The 22,287-nt window shown below is 48.8% G+C and overlaps 1 protein-coding gene and 1 long non-coding RNA gene across 3 annotated transcripts; one reads left to right on the top strand and one right to left on the bottom strand.

Moving 5' to 3' along the window:
• LOC8074275 (cytochrome P450 81D11) lies at positions 14,570-22,027 on the top strand. Its single transcript, XM_002443388.2, has 3 exons — positions 14,570-15,785; positions 15,881-16,331; positions 21,047-22,027. Exons 1-3 carry the CDS (start codon positions 14,838-14,840, stop codon positions 21,679-21,681), a joined length of 2,034 nt encoding a protein of 677 aa, XP_002443433.2. The 5' UTR covers positions 14,570-14,837; the 3' UTR covers positions 21,682-22,027.
• On the bottom strand, positions 16,968-20,875 carry LOC110429706. 2 transcript variants are annotated; one of them, XR_002446815.1, is made up of 5 exons: positions 20,081-20,875; positions 19,533-19,872; positions 18,376-19,183; positions 17,651-17,998; positions 16,968-17,381 (listed from the first exon to the last, which is right to left on the bottom strand). It is a non-coding gene; the product is annotated as an uncharacterized LOC110429706 (long non-coding RNA). The 2 variants fall into 2 exon arrangements; XR_002446814.1 differs by having other exon boundaries at positions 17,651-19,183.

Genomic DNA, 22,287 nt, shown 5'->3' with positions numbered 1-22,287 from the left:
GTTCACTAGTAAAACTGTTTTTTTAGAAAATAGCTTCACGAGTGACTTTCTAGATGAAGCTGAGCTATTTTGGAAAAAGTGTTTGGCAAAATAGCTTCACCAACTACTTCATACATAGTTGAGAGAGAGAAATGAGGGAGAGAGCTGCAATAAGCTACTTTTTTCAGCTTTATCCCAAGTTATGTTTTTGTGAGAGGAGGAGAAAAACAGCTTCACTCATGAAGCTGTTTTGAAAATAAGTGTTTGGTAAAAAAACAGCTCACAACAGATCATGAAACTGTTGTGAGCTGTACCAAACAAGTCTTAATTTACCACCAGGTCTAAAAGGCTCTGTTTGGATGCATTGTACTGTTTTTCACCTGTAATATCATTTTAGTTGTGCACAAGGATACAATGGTATCTTTTTTCAATTGTAAGCTTCTTGTTTTTCACCAGGTTTTGTATCTTAGGCTGGAAAAGAACTGTGGCCTGTAATTTACAAGGGTTTTTAGTAGATTACTGGGCTTTCAAACATGCCCTTATGATATACTCCCTCCATCCCAAATTATAAGTCATTACAAAAATCTTAAAGAGTCAAATCATTTCAAGTTTAACCAAAGTAATAGAAAAATTATGACATTAAATAGATATACTATGAAAATATAATTAATAAAGAGCCTAATAATACTTAGTTGGTATCATAGGTGTTATTATTTTATTATATAAATTTGGTTAAACTTAAACTTGTTCAGAACTAAGTCACACTATAAAAGAGCGAGTTTTTTTTTGAGAGATCTCACCCTCTCTAATAAACGTTTGATCTAAATATCGTGCTATATGAGCCCTCCGTTACCCGTAATCTTATATGATGTAAGATGTAAGACTTCTCCTAAACCAAGATTCCTCCTAGACTCCAAAAATGGAAAATAATAGAGTTACAAATACCTTATTTTTTGGTCCGCATGTAATTCCTTGGAACCGGTCCATATTTGCGTATCAGAGTTCAATCTCATCCCACTACATAGCTATTCTAATTTTTTAGGTCCAATCCTTTAGCATCATAACACGCCTTGCATGAGAATAGTAAATAGATTAATTGGAAAAAGAAAAATATGGATGTATGCATGCAACTATAATAAATAAACTAATTGAAAAAAGTAGAATAATACGAAGGCACTTCAATACGAACTCATGTTGCTCATGGAGCTGCAGAGGCATGGAAGGTGAGTCTATCTGAAGGTTGCCCGTGTTGTCTCCTTAAAATCAATGCATCCATACTTGACTAGAGCACATTCAGACTAATAGATATGTGAACAGTGACATTCAGAAATTTAGTAATCCCTAAACTTAGCTCTGAACTTTATATGAACTAGCAAATATATGTCACATGTGTTTGTATTATTGGACGTTCCTTGATTTTATTTCCACACCATGTTACAGTTGTTGTTCATTCACAATGTGATACTATAAGTAATGCAAGACGTTTGCTAGTTTTTTCTTCCTTATTTGTCATGACAAATAAAATCATGTGTAATCAAATTGTATTATTTTCTTTTTAATTGCTATGACCCGCACGGCCACGCCATTAGCCCACCCACGGCCACTCGTGCCACCACCACAGCCTTTTGTCTCCTGCACGGCGGGTCTGTCGTGGACGAGGCGGAGGGAGCCATGGATGCCGGCGCGGACGAGGCTGAGGGATATGGTGGCAGCACCATTGACCTTTGGTCTCGCCGCCGCGCTCGCCATCTTCGTTGTCGACGACCGAGAACAAGTGTTTTGACGAAGGATGGAGCCGTGTAGATGGTATGAAGGAGATGAATTTTGGCGCGGAAGAAGAAAGTAGCACACACCGTATCTGGATTATGTGCCTTGGCGTAGAGACGATACGCCCCATACAGCAGGGCACTCGATCGAGGACGGGACCTAGGACTGGGAGCATGCGTGAAAGGTCCGTTTTGGTAATTGAGTGACAACTTAGGTGTTTATGTGAAATACACAGGAGATTAGTCCACAGGTGATTATGTGATGATGGAGGAGCTCATTGCATATGAGACATGACATGGAGTCATGTGACCAAGGTGGAGAAGACCAAGATGAGGCTTGGCTCGATGGACCGGTTGCAAGAGTGAAGGACAAGTCAGAGGCTTTGAAGCAAGGGACCGTGTGTGACGGTGAAGCTTGAGCAAGACTTGGCGCCGATGGACCAAGGCAACGGTGAAGAGCAAGTGAAGTCAAGATCGATGAACCAATACGGTCACGTGATGATATGAAGTGGATCATATCATTTGATGATTGGTTGGTGCATGTGTTGCATCAACACGGAGGAGATGGAATGAAAAGCGTAAGGCAAAGGTATAATCTAGGGCATTTCCATTTCATTGGTCATAAGTGTGTAGAGAAGATTATGACCGGATTTAGGATACATGGCCGTACTATCAAGAGAGGCAAACTTGTTTGCATATCCGTCATCTAGTGCCACTTAAGCGATCTAACTTTGCATACGTGTTAGGATCGAGTGGCGTGGCAAGTTGAGAGGCTAACTCCTTTAGAAAAATGTTTGTGAAATACTAACAAACTTGCACATGGTGGTGTACACTTGGTGGTGTTAGCACATTTGCAAAGGAGGTGGAATTTCTAGGGTAGAGAGGGGTTTGGGTTCCTCTCTCCCTCTCGCCGAGCTTGCAAGTCGGGATTCAACACTTTTGAGAAAATTAAGTGTATATTTAATAAGAATAAAGCTAAATAAATCTATAACTAAGTTATAGGTGATCCAATGCGTACGAAACTTTTATCATAATTCAAACATACAATAATGAGCCCACCATAAAAATTTTACCACAATTGAACTATAGGAACTACATATATGAATTATTCTTATTAATTATAGAAAAACATAGATTTAAAGCTACAACAAAAACTTTGTACTAAAGTATACCATATTATATATTCATTGTGTAGATCTACTCATCAGGAGTCCAAAAAATTGAATTTTTTATTTTATGATTTTTCGAAGATTCAGTGGAAATAAATAAAAAAGAAAAAGACAAAACCACCTTCTAAAACCACCACTCTAGGGGTTATTTGACCGATTTTGAATGTTCAAGGGTAGAATATCCAGTTTTATAGTTTGGGGATGAAGTTTTTCACCCTAAATAGTTTGCGGGGTTATGTATACTTTTTCTTTTGTCAAATACAAACGAAAATACTGCAATGTGTATTTGCCAAAAATTTTGGAACTAAACAAGGCCATGATGTTGTACACGTCATCCTAGCTAGCTATTTATGTTTTCAGTTTTCTTACCATGGATTTTGTGTCCCTGTGCGAGGCTGTGAGTGTGACACACAAAAAAGATAAGAAGCAAAGTTTCCCCTTTGTTTTTATTACTATCCAAAGGGAAAACTGAAAATCACGTGTAAAGGTAAAAAGAACTATATAAAAAATAAAGGACTTAAGTTTGTCTAAAGTCAATTTAAGTTTGCATAAAATTCTGAAGAAGAATTATATGAATGCGCTTTGACAGTTTGAAGCCAGAGAGTTCAGCCGTGGGCGGGCGCCTGTTACTGTTATGGACGTGGATATTTTTGGGATAGCTAGGCCTTATGCTTTGCCAAGAGCTTGAGAGATTGAGGGAGACTAGAATTGTTTCTTCATAATTCATTGTTTGCTTTCCATTGTGCCCCATGGGCTGAATATAAAAGGTACATAGGACTAACACCTCTTGTGCCTAGACAATATGGTACTATTCCTATAGACAAATAACTAAGAGAGACACTAATTAACACTAATGGGCTTAAGGCCCAACTAGGACACTTGCGCCCTACGGCGCCTCTCTTTATGCCCAGCGCGACTTGGATCGTCCCCCCAAGTTCCAGAAGCTTGATTTCTCGCGCTTCGACGGCAAGTCCGATCCGCTGCTCTTCACCAACAAGTGCGAATCGTACTTTCGGCAGCAGCGCACTTTGGCAGAGGAGCGCGTCTGGATGGCATCCTACAACCTCGAAGATGTCGCACAGCTCTGGTTCATCCAGTTGCAAGAGGACGAGGGCACTCCTTCCTGGGGTCGCTTCAAAGACCTTCTCCACCTGCGGTTTGGGCCGCCCCTGAGGTCGGCTCCGCTCTTCGAGCTCGCGGAGTGTCGCCGCACAGGTACTGTCGAAGATTACTCTAATCGTTTTCAGGCCCTGCTACCACGCGCCGGGAGATTGGAGGAGACCCAGCGCGTTCAGCTCTACATAGGGGGACTGCTCCCACCCCTGAGTCACGCAGTTCGCATCCACAACCCGGAGACCCTCGCTGCCGCGATGAGTCTGGCGCGCCAGGTCGAGCTGATGGAGTTGGATCGCGCCCAGGCCGCGCTCCCGCCACCAGCCCCGCGCGCTGGTCCAGCACCCCGGCCGGCGGTCAGACCGGCTCCAGCACCCCTGGCGCTCCCGGCCCCGGCGCCGGCCCTGCCAGCACTCCCAGCACCGCCACCCAGGGGCGCGCCCAACCAGGTCAAGCGGTTGTCGACCGAGGAACAAGCCGAACGACGACGCCTCGGTCTTTGCTACAATTGCAACGAGCCGTATTCCAGGGGTCACAACCGGGTCTGCCGCCGTATCTTCTTCATTGATGGGGTCGAGCTCGCAGACGACGAGGCCGTTCCTGACGATGCCGAGCCAGCCGCCCCAGTGTTCTCCCTCCGCGCCGTCACGGGTATGCCCATCTGTGATACGATGCAGGTACGAGTGGCCGTGGGCGACGTCACCCTCACGGCGCTCCTCGACACGGGCTCTACCCACAACTTCATCGCGGAGACGGCTGCGACGCGCACCGGCCTCCCTGTCCTCGCCGACCCGCGCCTCACCGCCACCGTCGCCAATGGCGAACGCATCGCGTGTCCAGGCGTGCTGCGACAGGCGCCGATCATCATCGACGGCGAGGGTTTCTGCGTCGACCTCTACATTCTGCCCATCGCCGGTTATGATCTGGTCCTGGGCACCCAATGGCTGGTGACCCTGGGCCGGATTGAGTGGGACTTCACCGCGCGCACGCTGTCCTTTACCCGCCAGGACAGGCGCGTGTGCTGGTCCGACGTGGCCACACCCACGCCAGCCCTCACCGCCGCCGTGACTGCACCGACGACCCTCCTGGACGAGCTGCTGCTCGCCTTTGGGAGTCTCTTCGCGGAGCCGGTTGGTCTGCCCCCTCAGCGCACCCGCGACCACAGCATCGTCCTCAAGCCCGGCGCGCTGCCGGTGGCTGTCCGGCCCTACCGCTACCCCGCTGCGCACAAAGACGAACTCGAGCGGCAGTGCGCCGCCATGATGGAGCAAGGCATCGTACGACGCAGCGACTCCGCGTTCTCGTCCCCGGTCCTCCTCGTCAAGAAGCCGGACGGGTCGTGGCGCTTCTGCGTCGACTATAGAGCGCTCAACGCGCTCACCATCAAAGACGCGTTCCCCATACCGGTGGTCGACGAGCTCTTGGATGAGCTCCACGGGGCCTGCTACTTCACCAAGCTCGACCTCCGCTCGGGGTATCATCAAGTCCGCATGCGGCCGGCAGACATCCACAAGACGGCGTTCCGCACGCACGATGGCCTCTATGAGTTCCTGGTCATGGCCTTTGGGCTATGCAATGCTCCGGCCACGTTCCAGGCTTTGATGAATGATGTTCTTCGTCCGTTCCTCCGTCGTTTTGTGCTGGTGTTCTTTGACGATATTTTGATTTACAGCAGCACTTGGGCCGATCACCTACGCCATCTTCGTGCGGTCTTCGACGAGCTGCAGCGCCACAAGCTCTTCCTCAAGCGCTCCAAGTGCGCGTTCGCTGCAGCGTCGGTCGCGTACCTGGGCCACGTCGTCTCTGCTGCTGGCGTCGCCATGGACCCCGCCAAGCTCCAAGCCGTGCGGGACTGGCCGCAGCCACGGTCCGCCCGGGCAGTGCGTGGGTTCCTGGGGCTAGCCGGCTACTACCGCAAGTTCGTCCACAATTATGGGACCATCGCAGCACCTCTCACCGCCCTGCTGAAGAAGGACGGCTTCTCGTGGTCCGCCGAGGCCGCTGCTGCGTTCGATGCCCTCAAGGACGTGGTAACCTCGGCGCCGGTGCTCGCCATGCCGGACTTCTCCAAGCAGTTCGTCGTCGAATGCGACGCATCGTCGCATGGCTTCGGGGCGGTACTGGTCCAGGAGGGCCACCCCATCGCCTTCTTCAGCCGTCCCGTGGCGCCACGTCACCAAGCTCTCGCCGCCTACGAACGCGAGCTCATCGGCCTTGTGCACGCAGTTCGCCATTGGCGGCCGTATTTATGGGGGCGCCGCTTCACTGTCAAGACCGACCACTATAGCCTCAAGTACCTGCTGGACCAGCGCTTGTCAACCATCCCTCAGCATCACTGGGTTGGCAAGCTGCTGGGCTTCGACTTCACCGTGGAGTACAAGCCGGGGCACTCGAACGCCGTGGCTGATGCTCTCTCACGGCGGGATACTGTCGAGGAGGGCACGGTTCTAGTGCTGTCCGCGCCCCGCTTCGAGTTCGTGCAGCGTCTGCGCCAGGCTCACGCAACCGATCCGGCACTCGTCGCCCTCCAGCAGGAGATCAGTGCGGGCACACGGGCGCTCCCCTGGGCCCTGTCCGACGGGCTGGTCACGTACAACGGGCGGCTGTACCTCCCACCGGCCTCCCCCTTGCTGCAGGAGGCTCTGCGCGCCGTCCACGAGGAGGGCCATGAGGGGGTCCAGCGCACGCTGCACCGACTTCGTCGCGATTTTCACTTCCCTCACATGAAGACGGTGGTGCAGGACTTTGTGCGGGGCTGCTCCATCTGCCAGCGCCACAAGTCAGAGCATCTTCACCCAGCGGGGCTCCTACTACCACTACCCGTGCCGCAGGGGGTGTGGTCCGACATCGCCATGGACTTCGTCGAGGCCCTTCCCCGCGTTAAGGGCAAGTCCGTCATCCTCACCGTCGTCGACAGATTCAGCAAGTATTGCCACTTCATTCCTTTGGCGCATCCGTACTCGGCGGAGGGGGTGGCCCAAGCATTCTTCGCAGACGTCGTCCGGCTCCACGGCATCCCGCAGTCCATCGTGTCCGACCGCGACACGGTGTTCACCTCCAACTTTTGGCGCGAGTTGATGCGCCTGAGTGGCACAAAACTGCAGATGTCGACAGCTTTTCACCCCCAGACGGACGGGCAGTCCGAATCCACTAACAAAGTCATCATCATGTATTTGCGTTGCCTGACAGGAGACAGACCTCGCGACTGGCTGCGTTGGCTTCCATGGGCAGAGTACGTCTTCAACACCGCGTTCCAGTCCTCGCTCCAGGACACTCCATTCCGTGTTGTGTACGGCCGGGATCCGCCGTCCATTCGCTCCTACGAGCCGGGCGAGACCCGGGTCGCTGCAGTGGCTCAGACCATGGAGGAACGCGCTGAGTTCATCGCCGACGTCAAGCACCGCCTCAAGCAGGCCCAGGCAGTTCAAAAACGCCACTACGACCGGGGTCATCGGCCGGTCTCGTACCTGGTGGGAGACTGGGTGCTCCTTCGCCTTCGACAGAGGCCTGCTGCGTCCCTGTCCAGGGCTCCTGCCGGCAAGCTGAAGCCCAAGTTCTACGGCCCATATCGGGTGGTGGAGCTCATCAACGACGTCGCCGTCCGCCTCGACCTGCCGCCCCAAGCTCGCATCCACGACGTGTTCCACGTGGGCCTTCTCAAGAAGTTCCACGGCGAGCCTCCAGCCGCTCCACCGCCCCTCCCTCCGCTCCGCCATGGCGCTGTGGTGCCCGAGCCTGAGCAAGTGGTCAAGTCACGCTTGGCCAGGGGCGTGCGTCAAGTCCTCATCAAGTGGAAGGGGTCATCACCGGCTTCAGCTACATGGGAAGATGTTGACGTCTTCCGCGCTTCGTACCCACAGTTCCAGCTCGAGGACGAGCTGCCTCTCGAGGAGGGGAGAGATGTCATGTGGGGAAATACTTACACTAGGCGTCGCAGGCTGCGCGATGTGCGCAGGGCCGCTGAGCGCGCCCAGAGCCTGGCCAAGGGGGCTGGCGCCGTTAGTGGCTAGCCAGGCGCCCAGGCGGCTTGGACAGATTAGGAGAGTCCAGGTTTGGTAAGATAGGGATTGTTTAGAAAGAGATTATCAGATTTCCTTAAGTTTAGAGGATTAGTTTCCTTTCTTGTTGGGAGTCCAGGCTATAAAGCCTTGTAATTGGAGACCTTTTGAAATCAAGCAAGATTAAACCTATCTCTCTTCTTCTTCCTCTCAAGCCGCCGGCCAGGGGGTATAACCCGACCAGCGAGGATAGGCGAGGGGGCATAACCCCGCCAGTTATCACGGACCAAGGCTACGAGCTACGTAGCCGAGGGCCGCCGTCGCTGGGCAATAACGCCCTTGACAGTTACTTAGCAAGGAGTTTGGAGAAGAGCTTTGCAATGCTATGGATGAGGTTGATGGATCAGAAGTCCGTGACCCTTAAGGATTCAGTTTTTTTGTGGAGGACCATGTTTACGGAGTTGACCATCTCAAATCCCTAGGAGTTCATTGTCAATCGACCGTTTATGGTGGCCATCATAAGATCATCTTTGATGATTCCCAACAAAGCTTTGAGTGGCAGTGCTCTTGCAGTGCTTCGAGTGGGATGTCGGTGAATGTGGCGCCATTGACAAAGATGTTGGCAGCCCATCTGTCGGCCCTGGGAGTTTGTCAAGAGCATGCTATCTGCGTCAACATGAATAATCCAACACAGATATCTGAAGAATAAAAATAAAATAGGTAAACTTAAGCTATTCAGCTACCTATATATGATACATTGATACTAAGGAAGAGGAAGAATACTTGCAGCTGGATATGCATGATCAATGTTGTAGCTTATTCTACTCTCCAATATGCATTTGTAAATTGTTCATGAAATGAATGTGAAACCGAAGAAGAAAGAACCTCCAGGCTCCAATAAAAATCATACAGTGGTTTCACAGAACGAACAGACTGAAAGATGCCATTTGCAATTAGAGATGATGTAAGCCATCTCAAACAGATTTAATATCTTAAACCTCAGTTTAAGTTGCTGGTTCCAAGTGAAACTGCTAGAAGCAGCAACACATTCTGGTAGCTATGTCATATAGCAAACAGAATTCACCGAGGACCCTTGGTACCCGACATCGGTCTGTTCTTAATTTCATTGCTGGAACGAAGCCAACAACCTGAGCCGGAAGGATATGGTTCAGAATCTTATCGACTACATTGCCAACAGCTATGTTGGTCCTATCAAACAGCAACGAAAGAACTAGTTATTGGAGAAGGACCAAAATCAATTCGGTGTTGCTGTGCGTAAAAACCGACACGCACCCTTCAAGTCTGCGATTCAGAGTCGGAGAACCACTTGGTTAAAATTGATGATGCTGTTGCACCTCAAGCAGATGAGCCGCTCTTCCTCCTTTCTGTCCACATGGTGATCGAATTGCTGCTGTTGCATGCTGCACCCACATCGAGGGGAAGAAATCAATCCAAGCCTCCTGCTGCCGCCGTCAGGTGGATACAATCAAGCACACGAATCGACAAAGAAAAAAACAAAAGGTTCAATCTTCTGGCAGTCTCAGTGAACCTGTGCTACGTGCACGTGCATAGGCTACCCACCTAGAGAATGTGTTTTGGTGAACGTACACAAAAGTGTACCAAGGTGTTTGCAGCAAATTATTTCCTTTCTTCTTATTATTGGATACCGCAAATTATTTCTCTATGGTTACTTGTTCAATTTGCTTTCCATGAAGTATGATATTCCACTGTTGGATAGAGATACAAGTCAAATTATTTCTCTATGGTTACTTGTTCAATTTGCTTTCCATGAAGTATGATATTCCACTGTTGGATAGAGACACAAGGTTCACTCTATATATGGCAAGTCAAGATGCAAGCTATTTTGGCGCATCATGATTCATCAGCCTGGGCACTTTTAAGCCGAAAACCGAGCCGAACCGAGCCGAACCGAACCGAAATATCGGTTTTTTCGGTTTTCGGTTTTAGGTTCGGTTTTGACATTTAGCAAGATCGGTTATCGGCTTCGGTTGCGGTTTCATCATCGAACGAAACCGAAAAGCCGTAAAACCGAACAGAGCAAGGACCTCCGCAGGAAACAGCAACACAGCACGTTTTCAGCAGCCCAACGCTAAAGGCCCAACAGCAGCCCAAGGCACACAGCCTATCACCTCCCGGCCTCTCCTCGCTTTAGATGCTCACGAGTAGAAGAAGAGTCACGTGCCTTCTCTGGATAAGGTCAACAGCCTATCCCATCACCCCTACCTTTTCCCTAGTTCCTTTTCTTTGCGTACATTGGATCGAGCCGTGGTCCGCCGAGGCGGACAGCGCAGAGCCACAGACGCCGGACGGCGCGCCTGTGCAAGGCAGCGCTGCTGTGGATGGTGGCGTTACGGCGGCGGGGTGTGGCTGCGCGGACGCGGCGGCCGGCGGCACATCTGCTTGAGCGGCGAGCGCGACCCACGCGGACAATGCGGACGCGGACGCGGCGGCCGGCGCCTACGCAAGGCAGCGCTGCTGCAGATGATGACGCCACGGCGGGGTGTGGCTGCGCTGACGCGGCGGACGGCGGCACATCTGCTTGAGCGGCGAGCGCGACCCACGCAGACAACGCGGGCATGGCCGCGGCGGCGATGCCGCGACTCATCTCGGCATACTGAGGCGTGCGACGCGGTTGTTCGGTTCAACCGAGAAACCGAACCGACCAAACCGACACCGAATCAGTCGGTTTCCCGTTTTGCATCGAACCGATCGGTTCCTGATATCTCTAAACCGAAGTTTATCAAAACTGTATAAACCGAACCGAATTTTCGGTTTAAACCGAATGCCCAGTTTGAATGATTCAATTGATACGCTTGATAAATTCTGAGAGCAAAGATTCCAAAACTTGGACTGTTCAGAGGAGAAAAGATCACAAGGCCTCATCTAAAATTAATCTCTGTTTGTTAGATAATGTTTTTGCATGAGGCTATGCCCATGGTTCTAGAGCATCTCCAACAATTTGGTAAAATTCACTTGTCAAATCTTGAGTTATAGCAAGTTGCTAATTTGTTTAGCAATGTCTCCAATAAATTGTTATTCTCACTTGGTAAAAATAGAGGATGACAGATGGGACCCGCTCACTTGGTAAAAGAATATGTGTCTCCAACAAGTTGCACTCGGGATGGCAACTTGGGATGGCAACTTGACAAATCTCGGCAGTAGAAACCTCTGGATAGCAACTTGGGAAATTTAGCAAGTTGAGATAAGGAGTTGTTGGAGAAGGATTTTTATGCTTTTAGCAAATTTGGTAGGATAGCATGTTGAAATACCAAGTTGTTGGAGATGCTTGTATCATATGATAGGCGAAATTTCAGTGTATATAGTAAAAACAAAGCTAGACATTTTCTGTTGCCATGCCGATTCATTTTTATGCTTGCGTTACTGATCAATGATCTTTATTATATTCGAACAATGATGCTTTTTGTGATCATATATGTCTTGAATTGGGTCAAATGGAGCGATAGGATTGGAATTTCAAATCTCAACTTTCGTATGGTCAAGAGGTTGACGCCTTGACAGGAGGTCAAGCTCAACAAAAAGTACAGAAGTCCTCTGTAGGGGAGTAAAAACCTCCAAATTCGTTTTGGCCAAAATAGATATCAATCTATCTATTGAAAAATAAATGCATGCCACCCATTCAGATTCAACCACTTGCCAGTACTGTAAGAAGTTCAAGTGAAGAGTTACTGTCTTACTGAAAACGAAATAAATACCACTTGCATCTGAGCACGTACATGCACGTTGATAGTGCCATCTCCTAAGAGCAACCTTAGCAAGAGCATGTAATAAGAGGCAATTAGCAAGCTGAATGCTAAAGTAGAGGAGAGAGGGGAGAAGAGAAAAAAGAGGAGGATGTAAGGGCAGTCAACCTAAAACTATGAGATGGTTTCTATACTTAGTCAATGTTTGCAAGTTACAAAATACATCTTTTGCGGTTATGGTTTCATTGGTTTCCCATTACATAGCTGCTGAAAAAAACACAAATCCAAACCTCTGCAATTGCCCAATCTTTTAATGGAAGTCTCAGCCTCCAGAAGTTAAAGTCAGAAACACATTGACAGTCAAAAAAGTCAGAAACACATGCCATTAAAGTGTGTGACAAAGGTTTGCCGCCATCTCAGACCGAAAAACCAACATCGGAGCACAATGAAGGTGTTGAAATATGCCAACGAAATAGATGCCGATGTTGATTTAGTGGCACTAAGTGAGAGTTGCATCCGTGGATAGAGGGAGTATTCTAAGATCCTCTTAAAGAAAGAAGATTCATCTAGCCTTGTCAACTATCACCTCCATCATTAGAACCATAGCCACGTGCCCACGCTAAGCCTCTCACTCGATTGATGCGCACAACTAAGCTTAACCTCTCAACCATTCAAGTGGTCAAAGAGCAACTCCAGCAGTAGTAGCCCCCAAAACAAGGCCCTTACTTTTTATTTGGGTGCTCTCCCTACTTTTGGGTGCCTAAAATTTTTACTTCCACTCCAACGATACCACCTAAGGCCTTGTTTAGTTTGCAAAATTTTTACTTTTTGACAACTGTAGCACTTTCGTTTTTATTTGACAAACATTATTCAATCACGAAGTAACAAGGCTCAAAAGATTCATCTCACAAATTACAGGTAAACTGTGCAATTAGTTTTTATTTTTATCTATATTTAATGCTCCATGCATGCGACTAAAGATTCGATGTGACAGGGAATCTTGAAAATTTTTGCGAACTAAACAAGGCCTAAATGAAGGCCGCCAAATCCAAATTGGCAGACAATGACATGTGGGGCCCACTCATCATTGGGTCAAACATTTCGCTACCGCATGGCCACAAGAAGGGAAGGCTCGACGCTCGCAATGACCATGGCTGGGTCTGCTCCCGCTCATTGAGGAGAGGCCACTCTCATCGGAAGGGATGGCGACGAGGCCTAACGATGGAGGTCGGAGGTGGAGGGAGGGAGCATGGTAGTGGAAATCAGCGCTGGAGGGAGATGGGCGAAGCTGCGTTTGTACGGTTGTGAGGAAGTAATTATCACACCACGCAGGATGGGGGCTGGACTGTTGGGCCAACAGGAATGGGGTCTGCAGAGAAGATTTGGGTGCCCACCCCAAATTGGAGGCTCTAGTAGGGGTCCTGCTGGAGTGTTGTTTTTAGCCTGAGCATCCATATTTAGCTATAGGGGCTCAAGTAGGGGCCCTGCTGGAGTTGCTCTTATGACTTTCCTCACTAATGGATGGTAACCCTCCCAAGATCGTCGCTCATCATCTTCGTTAGTTTCATTGATTTTTCTTATAAGAAAGAGAGGCATATCTTTTCTACACCATTCTTTTTATTACCCCAGCTACTACACCATCCTTTGTGGATGGTAAGAGGGTCAGGGTATCTTCATTAAATGGTATCTCTATAGTACGTCTATATTAGAAAAGTCTGTTTTCCTAATCCCCTTTAGGTGATAAAGAATTGAAATCAGTCTAATAAAAATGCTTTTAGGATTTTTTTTTTGGATGTACTTATATTCACCTCACATCAATCCATCTGTTGGAATAGATTGTGAGATGAAAATTAATTAATTAATTTTCTCCTATTCCACCAAATGCATATGGATTGAAGTGGATAGCAATGCACCTAAACAAGTGGGATAAAATTTGTTTGCGTGCGTTTACGCGGCTGACCGTTTGTATATATGTTCGTACTATGCATTTGTGTGCGCACGTACGTACGTACGTATGTATCATGTGATTCGAACAGGGGCGGACCCAGCACTAGGGCAGCCCAGGTCGTGGCCCTAGTCATGGCCCATGTAAAAAGTGAGGAGGTTTTCAGTTTTTGGTCCATCAAGCAACCCAATACAAAGCAGCCCAGACAATAGAGTAGGGCTAAGGCAGCAGAGTGCTAGAGCCACTCAGGGCTTGCCTTCCGGCTTCGTAGCTTGCTCGTTTCGTCGCCCCATCATCGCCCACGCTGCACCGCCTCGCATTGACGCCTGTCGCCCCCTCGAGCCCTTCGCTCCGCACTCCGGCTCTGCGGCCTCACCCCTTTTGCTATGCGCTTCGTGACGGCGCCAACACAGCTCCTTCCGTAGCCCGCCCGCCCGCTGCCTGTTGGTGCGCTGCTAGCTCCTTCCTTGCAGGTGAGTGAACAACTGAGCAAGCTTCCCTTGTTAGATTTAGATTTAGAACTGATTTTGATTCCAAAATTTCAGTTTCCAATTCCCTGCTCCGTCGCTCGACGGCCGAAGCCTCGCGTGCCCAAGCGCCCAAGCTGGCCAAGCAGAAAGTCTGGAATAGGAAGAGTGAAGGGATTTCTTCTCTTTATTTCAATTCATTGCTAATTTTGATTCCAACTTCTAAGTTTACAATTTCAATTTTTTCATTTCTATGTAGTTTTTTGAACTTTTGATTCCAATTAGAATATAATTTTATAGATTTCTTAATTGGTTTAGAAAATGAAGATGACTAAAACTTTAACATCATGTTGCTCTCGACCAAATATAACACACATACACAGACATATAGTCATAGGTGTAGCGATTGGTATTTCGCCTTTGAAAGTTGGCCCTAGTCATGACTAAATCCTGGGTCCGCCACTGGATTCGAAGAAAACAACTAAACAAGAGAAAAGGTGCCGGATTTCGTAAATGCTGATAGAGACGACGTGTTCCTTGTCCCTTTTTTCCTCACCTACCTCCCCCTCCCAGGTACGGCGCCACCCTCGGGCCGTCGGCGGCCACGGCGCCACCGCCACGACCCTGGTGTAGTCTGTTGCATACGTGGCGCCTGCAAAAGCCTCGCTGCTGCCAGCCATGGATGCAGTGGCCAGCGACGCCGTACTCTTCCTCCTTGCCGTCACTATCTCCCTGCTCATCACCACTGCCACTGTCTGGAACAGGCGTCGTGAGGGGCACGACGATGGCGCGCCAAGCCCGCCGTCGCTACCGCTGCTCGGCCACCTCCACCTGCTCAGCAAGCCGCTACACCACTCGCTGGCCGCGCTCGCCGCCGCGCACGGCACTGGGACTGGGTCCGGGGCCACGGCCACCCCGGCGCCGCTCCTGTCGCTGCGCCTGGGCGCGCGGCGCGCGCTGCTGGTGTCCGGGCACGCCGCGGCCGAGGAGTGCTTCACGGCGCACGACGCCGCGCTGGCGGGCAGGCCGCGGCTGCTGGTCGGCGACAGGCTCAACTACGGGTACACCACGGTGGGGTGGTCCTCCCACGGCGACCACTGGCGCGCCCTCCGCCGGTTCCTCGCCGTCGAGCTCTTCACGGCGTCCCGCCTCGCCGCGCGCGCCGCCGACCGCCGCGCCGAGGTCGCCGCGCTCGTCGCCACCCTGCTCCGTGACGCCGCCGCCGACGCCGCCGCGGTGACGCTCCGGCCCAGGCTCTTCGAGCTGGTGCTGAACGTGATGCTGCGCGCGCTCACCGGCGCGCCGCCGCCCGGGCACGGCGGCGGCGACGTGCGCGGTCTCCAGGAGATCATAGAGGAGACCTTCGCGGTGACCGGCGTCATGAGCGTCGGGGACTACTACCCGGCGCTGCGGTGGATCGACCGTCTGCGCGGGGTCGATGCCGCTCTGATCCGTCTCCAGGCGAGACGCGACGCGTTCGTCGCCGGCCTCGTTCACGACAAACGCCAAAGTCGCACAGCCGGTGGCCGAGACGCGGAGAAGAAGAGCACCATTGATGAGCTCCTGTCGCTGCAAGAAACTGATCCTGAGTACTACACTGACACTGTCATCAAAGGCATCGTCTCGGTGAGTAGTCTCTCCTGTGAATCACTCATTGTGACACCAACACGGTTGCAATTGCAATCTCCAGTTCTCCATGATGATGCTTGATGCATCTGCAGATACTGCTCAGTGCCGGCACAGACACATCGGCACTGACCCTTGAGTGGGCAATGGCGCAGCTGCTGACGCACCCGGAAGCGATGCTGAAGGCGAGAGCTGAGATTGACGCCAACGTCGGCAGATCCCGGCTGGTGGAGGAGTCAGATATGACGAACCTCCCATATCTGCAATGTGTGATCAAGGAGACTCTCCGGCTCTGTCCTGTCGGCCCGGTAATCCCAGCGCATGAAGCTATGGAGGACTGCAGCGTCGGTGGGTTCCATGTCCGGCGCGGCACCATGATCCTCGTGAACGCTTGGGTGATCCATCGGGACCCCAAATTGTGGGAGGCGCCTGAGGTGTTCAGGCCGGAGCGGTTCTTGGACACTGCCATGGTGACCATGGTCACCGCACCGTTGCTGCCGTTCGGGCTTGGACGGAGACGCTGCCCTGGGGAGGGGATGGCAATGCGTCTCATGGGCTTGACACTGGCAGCGCTCGTGCAATGCTTCGACTGGGATGTCGGTGAATCTGGTGCTGTTGACATGACTGAAGGTGCCGGGCTGTCAATGCCGATGACCAAGCCATTGGCAGCAATCTGTCGTCCCAGGGAGATTGTCAAGAGTGTGTTATCTGCTTCAACATGAATTGCCGAATGCAGGTTTCTGAAGAGTAAACAGAATTGGGTCACAATGAACTTAAGCTATTCAGTTACCTATGTGGAAGAATACTTGCAGCTAGATGTGCATGATCAACGTTGTAGATTATTCCATCTCCACTATGCATTTGTTCATGAAGTGAAACTGAATGAAGATACAAAAGGGCGAGACAAGGGAAATTTGATGGTTTCATGATATATTGTTGGTGGAATGTGTGCAAAGAAAAGCAATAGAAGAACATTCCAACAGGTGAACTGCAACCAAGACAATTTGCTTTCTTGAGCAAAGCAGATGTTGATCAATATCAACTGGCCTTTAATAGTCGCGACATCAACAATGAATTGAAGCTCTCTCCAGCTTGTGACATGGTTCAAGGCAGGATGTTTCTTCTTCATCTGCAGTGGGTTGCGGTTGCGGGTGATCTTAGTTGAGTCCTTGTTTCCTTGTTGCTTCGGTTCCTCTGTTAGCCCTTTGGCTGTTGCCGTATGCAGGTGTTTCAGCTGCTGTATTGTTTGGTTGCTGGCTGTTCTTTATTCTTGGTTTTCTGGGCCTCCTTTTAACATTTTGGGATGTACATGTTGTTCTCTCTTCTAATAATAATATAACACGGCAAATCACTTGCCGTATTTTCAAAATACATGAAAATTTGTGCAGTGGCTTCACAGAACAAACCGCCTGAAAAAATGCCAGTTGGAATTAGCGATGATGTATGCCCGCTGAAACTGGTTTCAGATCTCAAACCAGCAGTGCCCTCTGATCAGAGATTGAATCATTTAGGAATGCCTCTGCATTTCTGATGGTTCAAATTAGCTTTCTGATTCAGAGATCCATTTGATGGTTAACCCTTCTTTCTTCTGACAATCTGAAAAATTAATATTAGCTGTCTGATTCAGAGATGATCTTGTATTTAACATACGAGAATGTAACGTGAAAGATTAGGCATATTTGAATTACACTTCTGAATTCTGATTGAAGTAATATCTCATTAGTTTCCTATTTTATCTTGTAACCTGTAACTGTAATCAATATAATATCCCCAGATTGCCGGTTCCAAATGAAATCGCTAGCAGTAGCAGCATGTTCTGCTTGCAATACATATAGGAAACATAATTCACCAAGGATCCTTCGTACCTGACATGGTTCTGTTCTTTCATTGCTAGAACGAAGCAAACAATATGAAGGATATGGATATAGTGAGGATCCACTGTCCACTACCTTGTCGACGGCTATGTTCCAGTCAAAAAAAACAAAGAAAGAACTAGTTGGAGAAGTGCCCAGCTCCAATTGCCTCTGTTTTTTTCCTTTCCAGCTGTACGTTTTTGTCTTTGTTCTCTCTTCTAATGAGAACTTCACAGCAAAGCTCTTGCCGTCCTTTTCGGAAGAAAAGGGAGCCTGGAGTGAGAACAACTGAACAAGAGATGAAGAGAACTTAACTTTTGGTATTAGGTTTCAGATCTTAGGCGTGCATACTAATGTCACCTGAAAAGAAATTCAGTGTACTCAGTTGCTTATGAAATACTCTATCTCAGAGAAACTACTACAAGTGTAAGAAAAAAAAAAGTGTACTAGCCCCATGCGGAATTAGAAAACACAACAAACAGTAAAAAGAACTAGTGATTACTAGCCCCATGGGGAGAAAATAGAGAAATAGATTAACATTTTCTCTGAAGTAATCAGATCGTGCGATCTTCCTATGAGAAAGCAATCTCCGTATCTGAGATTAGGTAAGCAATCTGCATACGACAAGTATCCTCCCGTGTGCAGATTATAGCCAAGAAACTTATATATGCATACGAAAAGCATGAGCGTAAACTATCTTGTGGCACTTGTCACTGACAAGAGTCAGTTTCAGTTACCTTTAACAGGTGTAACTACTGCTGAAAATTACTGCCCAACGTCTTCAGAAGCTTCTGTACATCTTCTCAACAAATCTTACCTTGAGGTCAATGTCGTGCCGTACCAGAAAGGCGGCTAATACAGACACAGGATCATGGAGGTAGGCCTGATCAAGTCCAGATTTTCTTGCACCCATGTCAACCACTCTCTGTACTTCGGCAGCTCTAACCATGCACCACGTCACCAGTACACATCTCTTTCTCACATTTTTTTTTCTGCTGCTAGATCTAGAGCTGCTGTTGTGAGTTGTGACCGAACATGGTCTTGAGAGAGGAGACTTCTATAGACCACATGCATCTGCAACCAGCGGTGCATTGTCTGATGATGAGTCAGTAATCCAGTACATGAAGTGGCAGAAAACAGCAACCGTGGAAGAAACTCCTAGTAGAAAAGAAACTTTGTCCGGCTTTTGGAACAGGAGATTTGACTAATCTTCATCGTTTTCCCTCTCAAGAGGAATACTTGTGCTCATTTATCACATGAACTGGCATCCAGCATACTGTCTAATCAGTTTGGAAAACTTTGGCAGTTGCCCTCCCTCTGAAGACAGGAATATCAAAACAAATCGGCTTTTTTCACCAATTAGCAACCACTATCACTTTCAGGTTGTAGTGTCCTAGACGATAAGCCAAATGAACACAACATCTGGAGTTAAGATCATATCGCAAGTTACAGGATGGAGGGCAACTTGATACCTGAACTGACATCAGCACAGCACTTGCAACAGGGGAACAGGCCAACAGGGTTAGCAAACAAGCGATGTGTTTCCTGTTCAGGCCATAGAAAAAAAAAAGGCAGTGAGTGATAGACAAGGACCTTCAGCTTAGCCAAGTACTCCCTCCATCCCAAATTATAAGTCATTCCAAGAATCTTGGAGAGTTAAACCATCTCAAGTTTGATCAAAATAATAGAAATAATTATAAATATTTATGAGATCAAATAGATATAGTATGAAAATATAATTAATAAAGAATCTAATGATATTTAGTTGATATCATAAATGTTATTATCTTATCATATAAATTTGGTCAAACTTGAGATGCTTTGACTCTCCAAGATTCTTGTAATGACTTATAATTTGGGATGGAGGGAGTAATAATGAAATAAAGAAGCATACCAGAGTGGACAAACAAAGGAACAAGATACCAATGGGTCCCTGTGAAATTGTGCTTGAAAATATGCACCTAGATCTGCATATCTGACCGAAAAGGACATATGTTGGTCCTGCCCCCTGCAGATATGGTTAAGTATGTGGGAGCCTGGAAGGAAGAGGAACCCCTAGGTGCCTCTCCTTTTCTATCTTGATCAAGTTGACTCAGTATCAAATGCAAGCCCTATCCATCCCAACCCAAAGCATCCGGATTCCAACGTCATCGCCGTCACACTTGCACAAACAAAGGAGAGCAAGATGGCAAGAACTCGGCTTCCGTCTCATCTATCTCACCATGAAAGACTACCTAAAAAGTACAGGTGGTCAGCTTCCAGTGCACTTGTGACAGCAACAGTCTCCCACTAAAGCAGAAAAAAAGAGAGAGAAAAAAATTGATGCCTGATGAGAGTTAGGAGAAAGAACAGCATGTGGCTATGATGCATCTACAGTATATAACTCAATTATTGGATCCTAAAGGGATAGCACCGGGCATAAAACAATACTATTGCCCTCACCTTTGCAGCTTTAGTTGTTAGTTCTCTCATCACTTTTTTTTCAGATCACAAGGCTGTAATACTGATAGGGGAGATCCCGGAAAGCATGTGTGTTTTATAGAACACCATCGTTGAATAATGATCAGTACTTATTGTGAGTTCTGACCTAACCAACATGCTTTTAGTGCAAGCAATTAGTTTCCAGAAAAGCTAGGTACTCCCACTGAAATTTAAAAAAAGGTTGTGTTGAACTGTGTCAGCAGTGTACAGCACACAATTGTCCAACCAACAGTAGTGCACAAGACAAGACAAGATACCTGTTGCAGGAAGGATTGCCTGTTATGGCCTAACCTAACAGTCACCCTAGAGTCCGAAATTGTCGGCATTCCTGATAATCCCAACAAGATTCATGACTTTGTGAAATGGCAAATCGCTTTCATACATAACAACATCCCCTGCAGAGTATGTAGCCAAATGGCAGCTGTATGAATGGAGCATACTTGCCAATGGAAGAGAAACTTTGCCATGAATGAATTGTGTTGTCACTCTCCTTTATTTCTTTTGGAAAAAAGAACAGGGGTGCACACATCAACAAGTGAGATTGGGTGAACAAGGAAATCAAATCGCCATGGGCCATGGCAAGTGGAGTAGTAAAGATTTATATATATGTATGTATGCATGGGCCAGAGCACAGAGCCAGACAGGGAAGAAAGAGGAGGAGGAGATAGATAAGCAACTTGATAGATATCCACTAACTCCAGACAAAGTTCTTTACCTCCAGATTCCTCACAAAGGGCCTCCACAAGACCCTCAATTATTACCCTCCAAAAAAAAATTCCATGCTCCTCCTACCTCGTCCTCCTTTATAAGCAGCTAACTGCAAACTGCTTCTGATGCACCATCCAGCCAGGGGCGGCAACCTAAAGCAAGAACAAGCTTCAACCTTGCAGAGCGACCTCCAGAGCAAATCAAGAGAGATGGAGCAAGGAGACGAGGCATCGTCAGTGAACAAGGAGAGCCCAGAGCAGCAGCAGCAGCTTACCAGGGACGAAGACGGCGCGACGTGGCTGAACCTCACGCTGGGCGCGAGCGAATCGCCCTCGCCGGACGCGGCGGCGGCTGCTGCAGCCGCGAGCTGCTCCGCCGAGTCTGGGTCCGGGTCCGGGTCGGAGCCCGGCGCCAACAAGCCGTCCGCCGCCGGCGCCGCCCCGCACAAGGTGTTCTCCTGCAACTTCTGCCTGCGCAAGTTCTTCAGCTCGCAGGCGCTGGGCGGGCACCAGAACGCGCACAAGCGGGAGCGGAGCGCCGCCAAGCGGTCGTACCACGCGCAGCGGATGATCGTGGGCCTGCCGCTGCACGCGCACGCCGCGCTCATGCACTCGCTCCGGGTCAACCCGGCCTCGTCGGCGATCCACAAGCAGGCGGCGCCGATCAGAACGGCGCCGGCGAGGTTCCTCGAGGACGGCGGCGGCGTGGCGGCGGCCGCCTGGGGCACGATCGCCTGCGAGGAGGTGGCGCCCAGTTCGGCGTGGCCTGGGAGCTTCAGACTGAGAGCACAACACTCGTCGGAGCATGAGCAAGCGTCTGAGCAGAGTAAGATCGACTTGAACCTCAGGCTGTGAATTCTGATATGGAGGCTGGTTGGCTGAAGTGCATGAGTTCATCAAGGTTCATCTGCTGAATAAAACTGGTCTGGAGATGTGATCAGGTTCAGCTGATTTGTTATGAAAAACAGAAAGTATTGGCTGATTTGTTATGAAAAAAAAAAGTTGCTGAATGGCTAGCAAATTTGGCTGACAAACTCAAGCGAACAAGCATGGTGGTACTGAATTTTGGACAGATTGGTGTTGTTTATGAGTTGCTGTTAGAATTATTTAATGGTACTGCAAATTAGTATTTCTGTAGCTGGAAACTGTACTTAGCTCTATTGACATCAGTGAGAAGAACTCGTTGATTCTGCACTTTCTAGTCCCTACTGACCATATATCGATCAGTTTTCTTCCATGTTTTGACAGTTTTTGTTAACAAATCCTCTCAAAAGAAATTGTGCAGTCCTTGACTTCTTATGGCAAACAATTCAGGATTAGGATAATACACAGCTCTGGGGACAAGGACAGCAAAATAGGCAGGAAAACATGGGGTTAGAAGTTGTACTGTGTTGCGTACTAGCAAGCTCATCCCAATTTAGTTATGCAACACATAAATTTGTCACGACAAAAAAGAAGTGT

This window comes from Sorghum bicolor, chromosome 8 (assembly GCF_000003195.3).
Source record: "Sorghum bicolor cultivar BTx623 chromosome 8, Sorghum_bicolor_NCBIv3, whole genome shotgun sequence".
Classification (NCBI taxonomy): domain Eukaryota; kingdom Viridiplantae; phylum Streptophyta; class Magnoliopsida; order Poales; family Poaceae; genus Sorghum; species Sorghum bicolor.
Note: the sequence above shows the minus strand (reverse complement) of the source record. Positions and strands in the feature narration are given on the sequence as shown.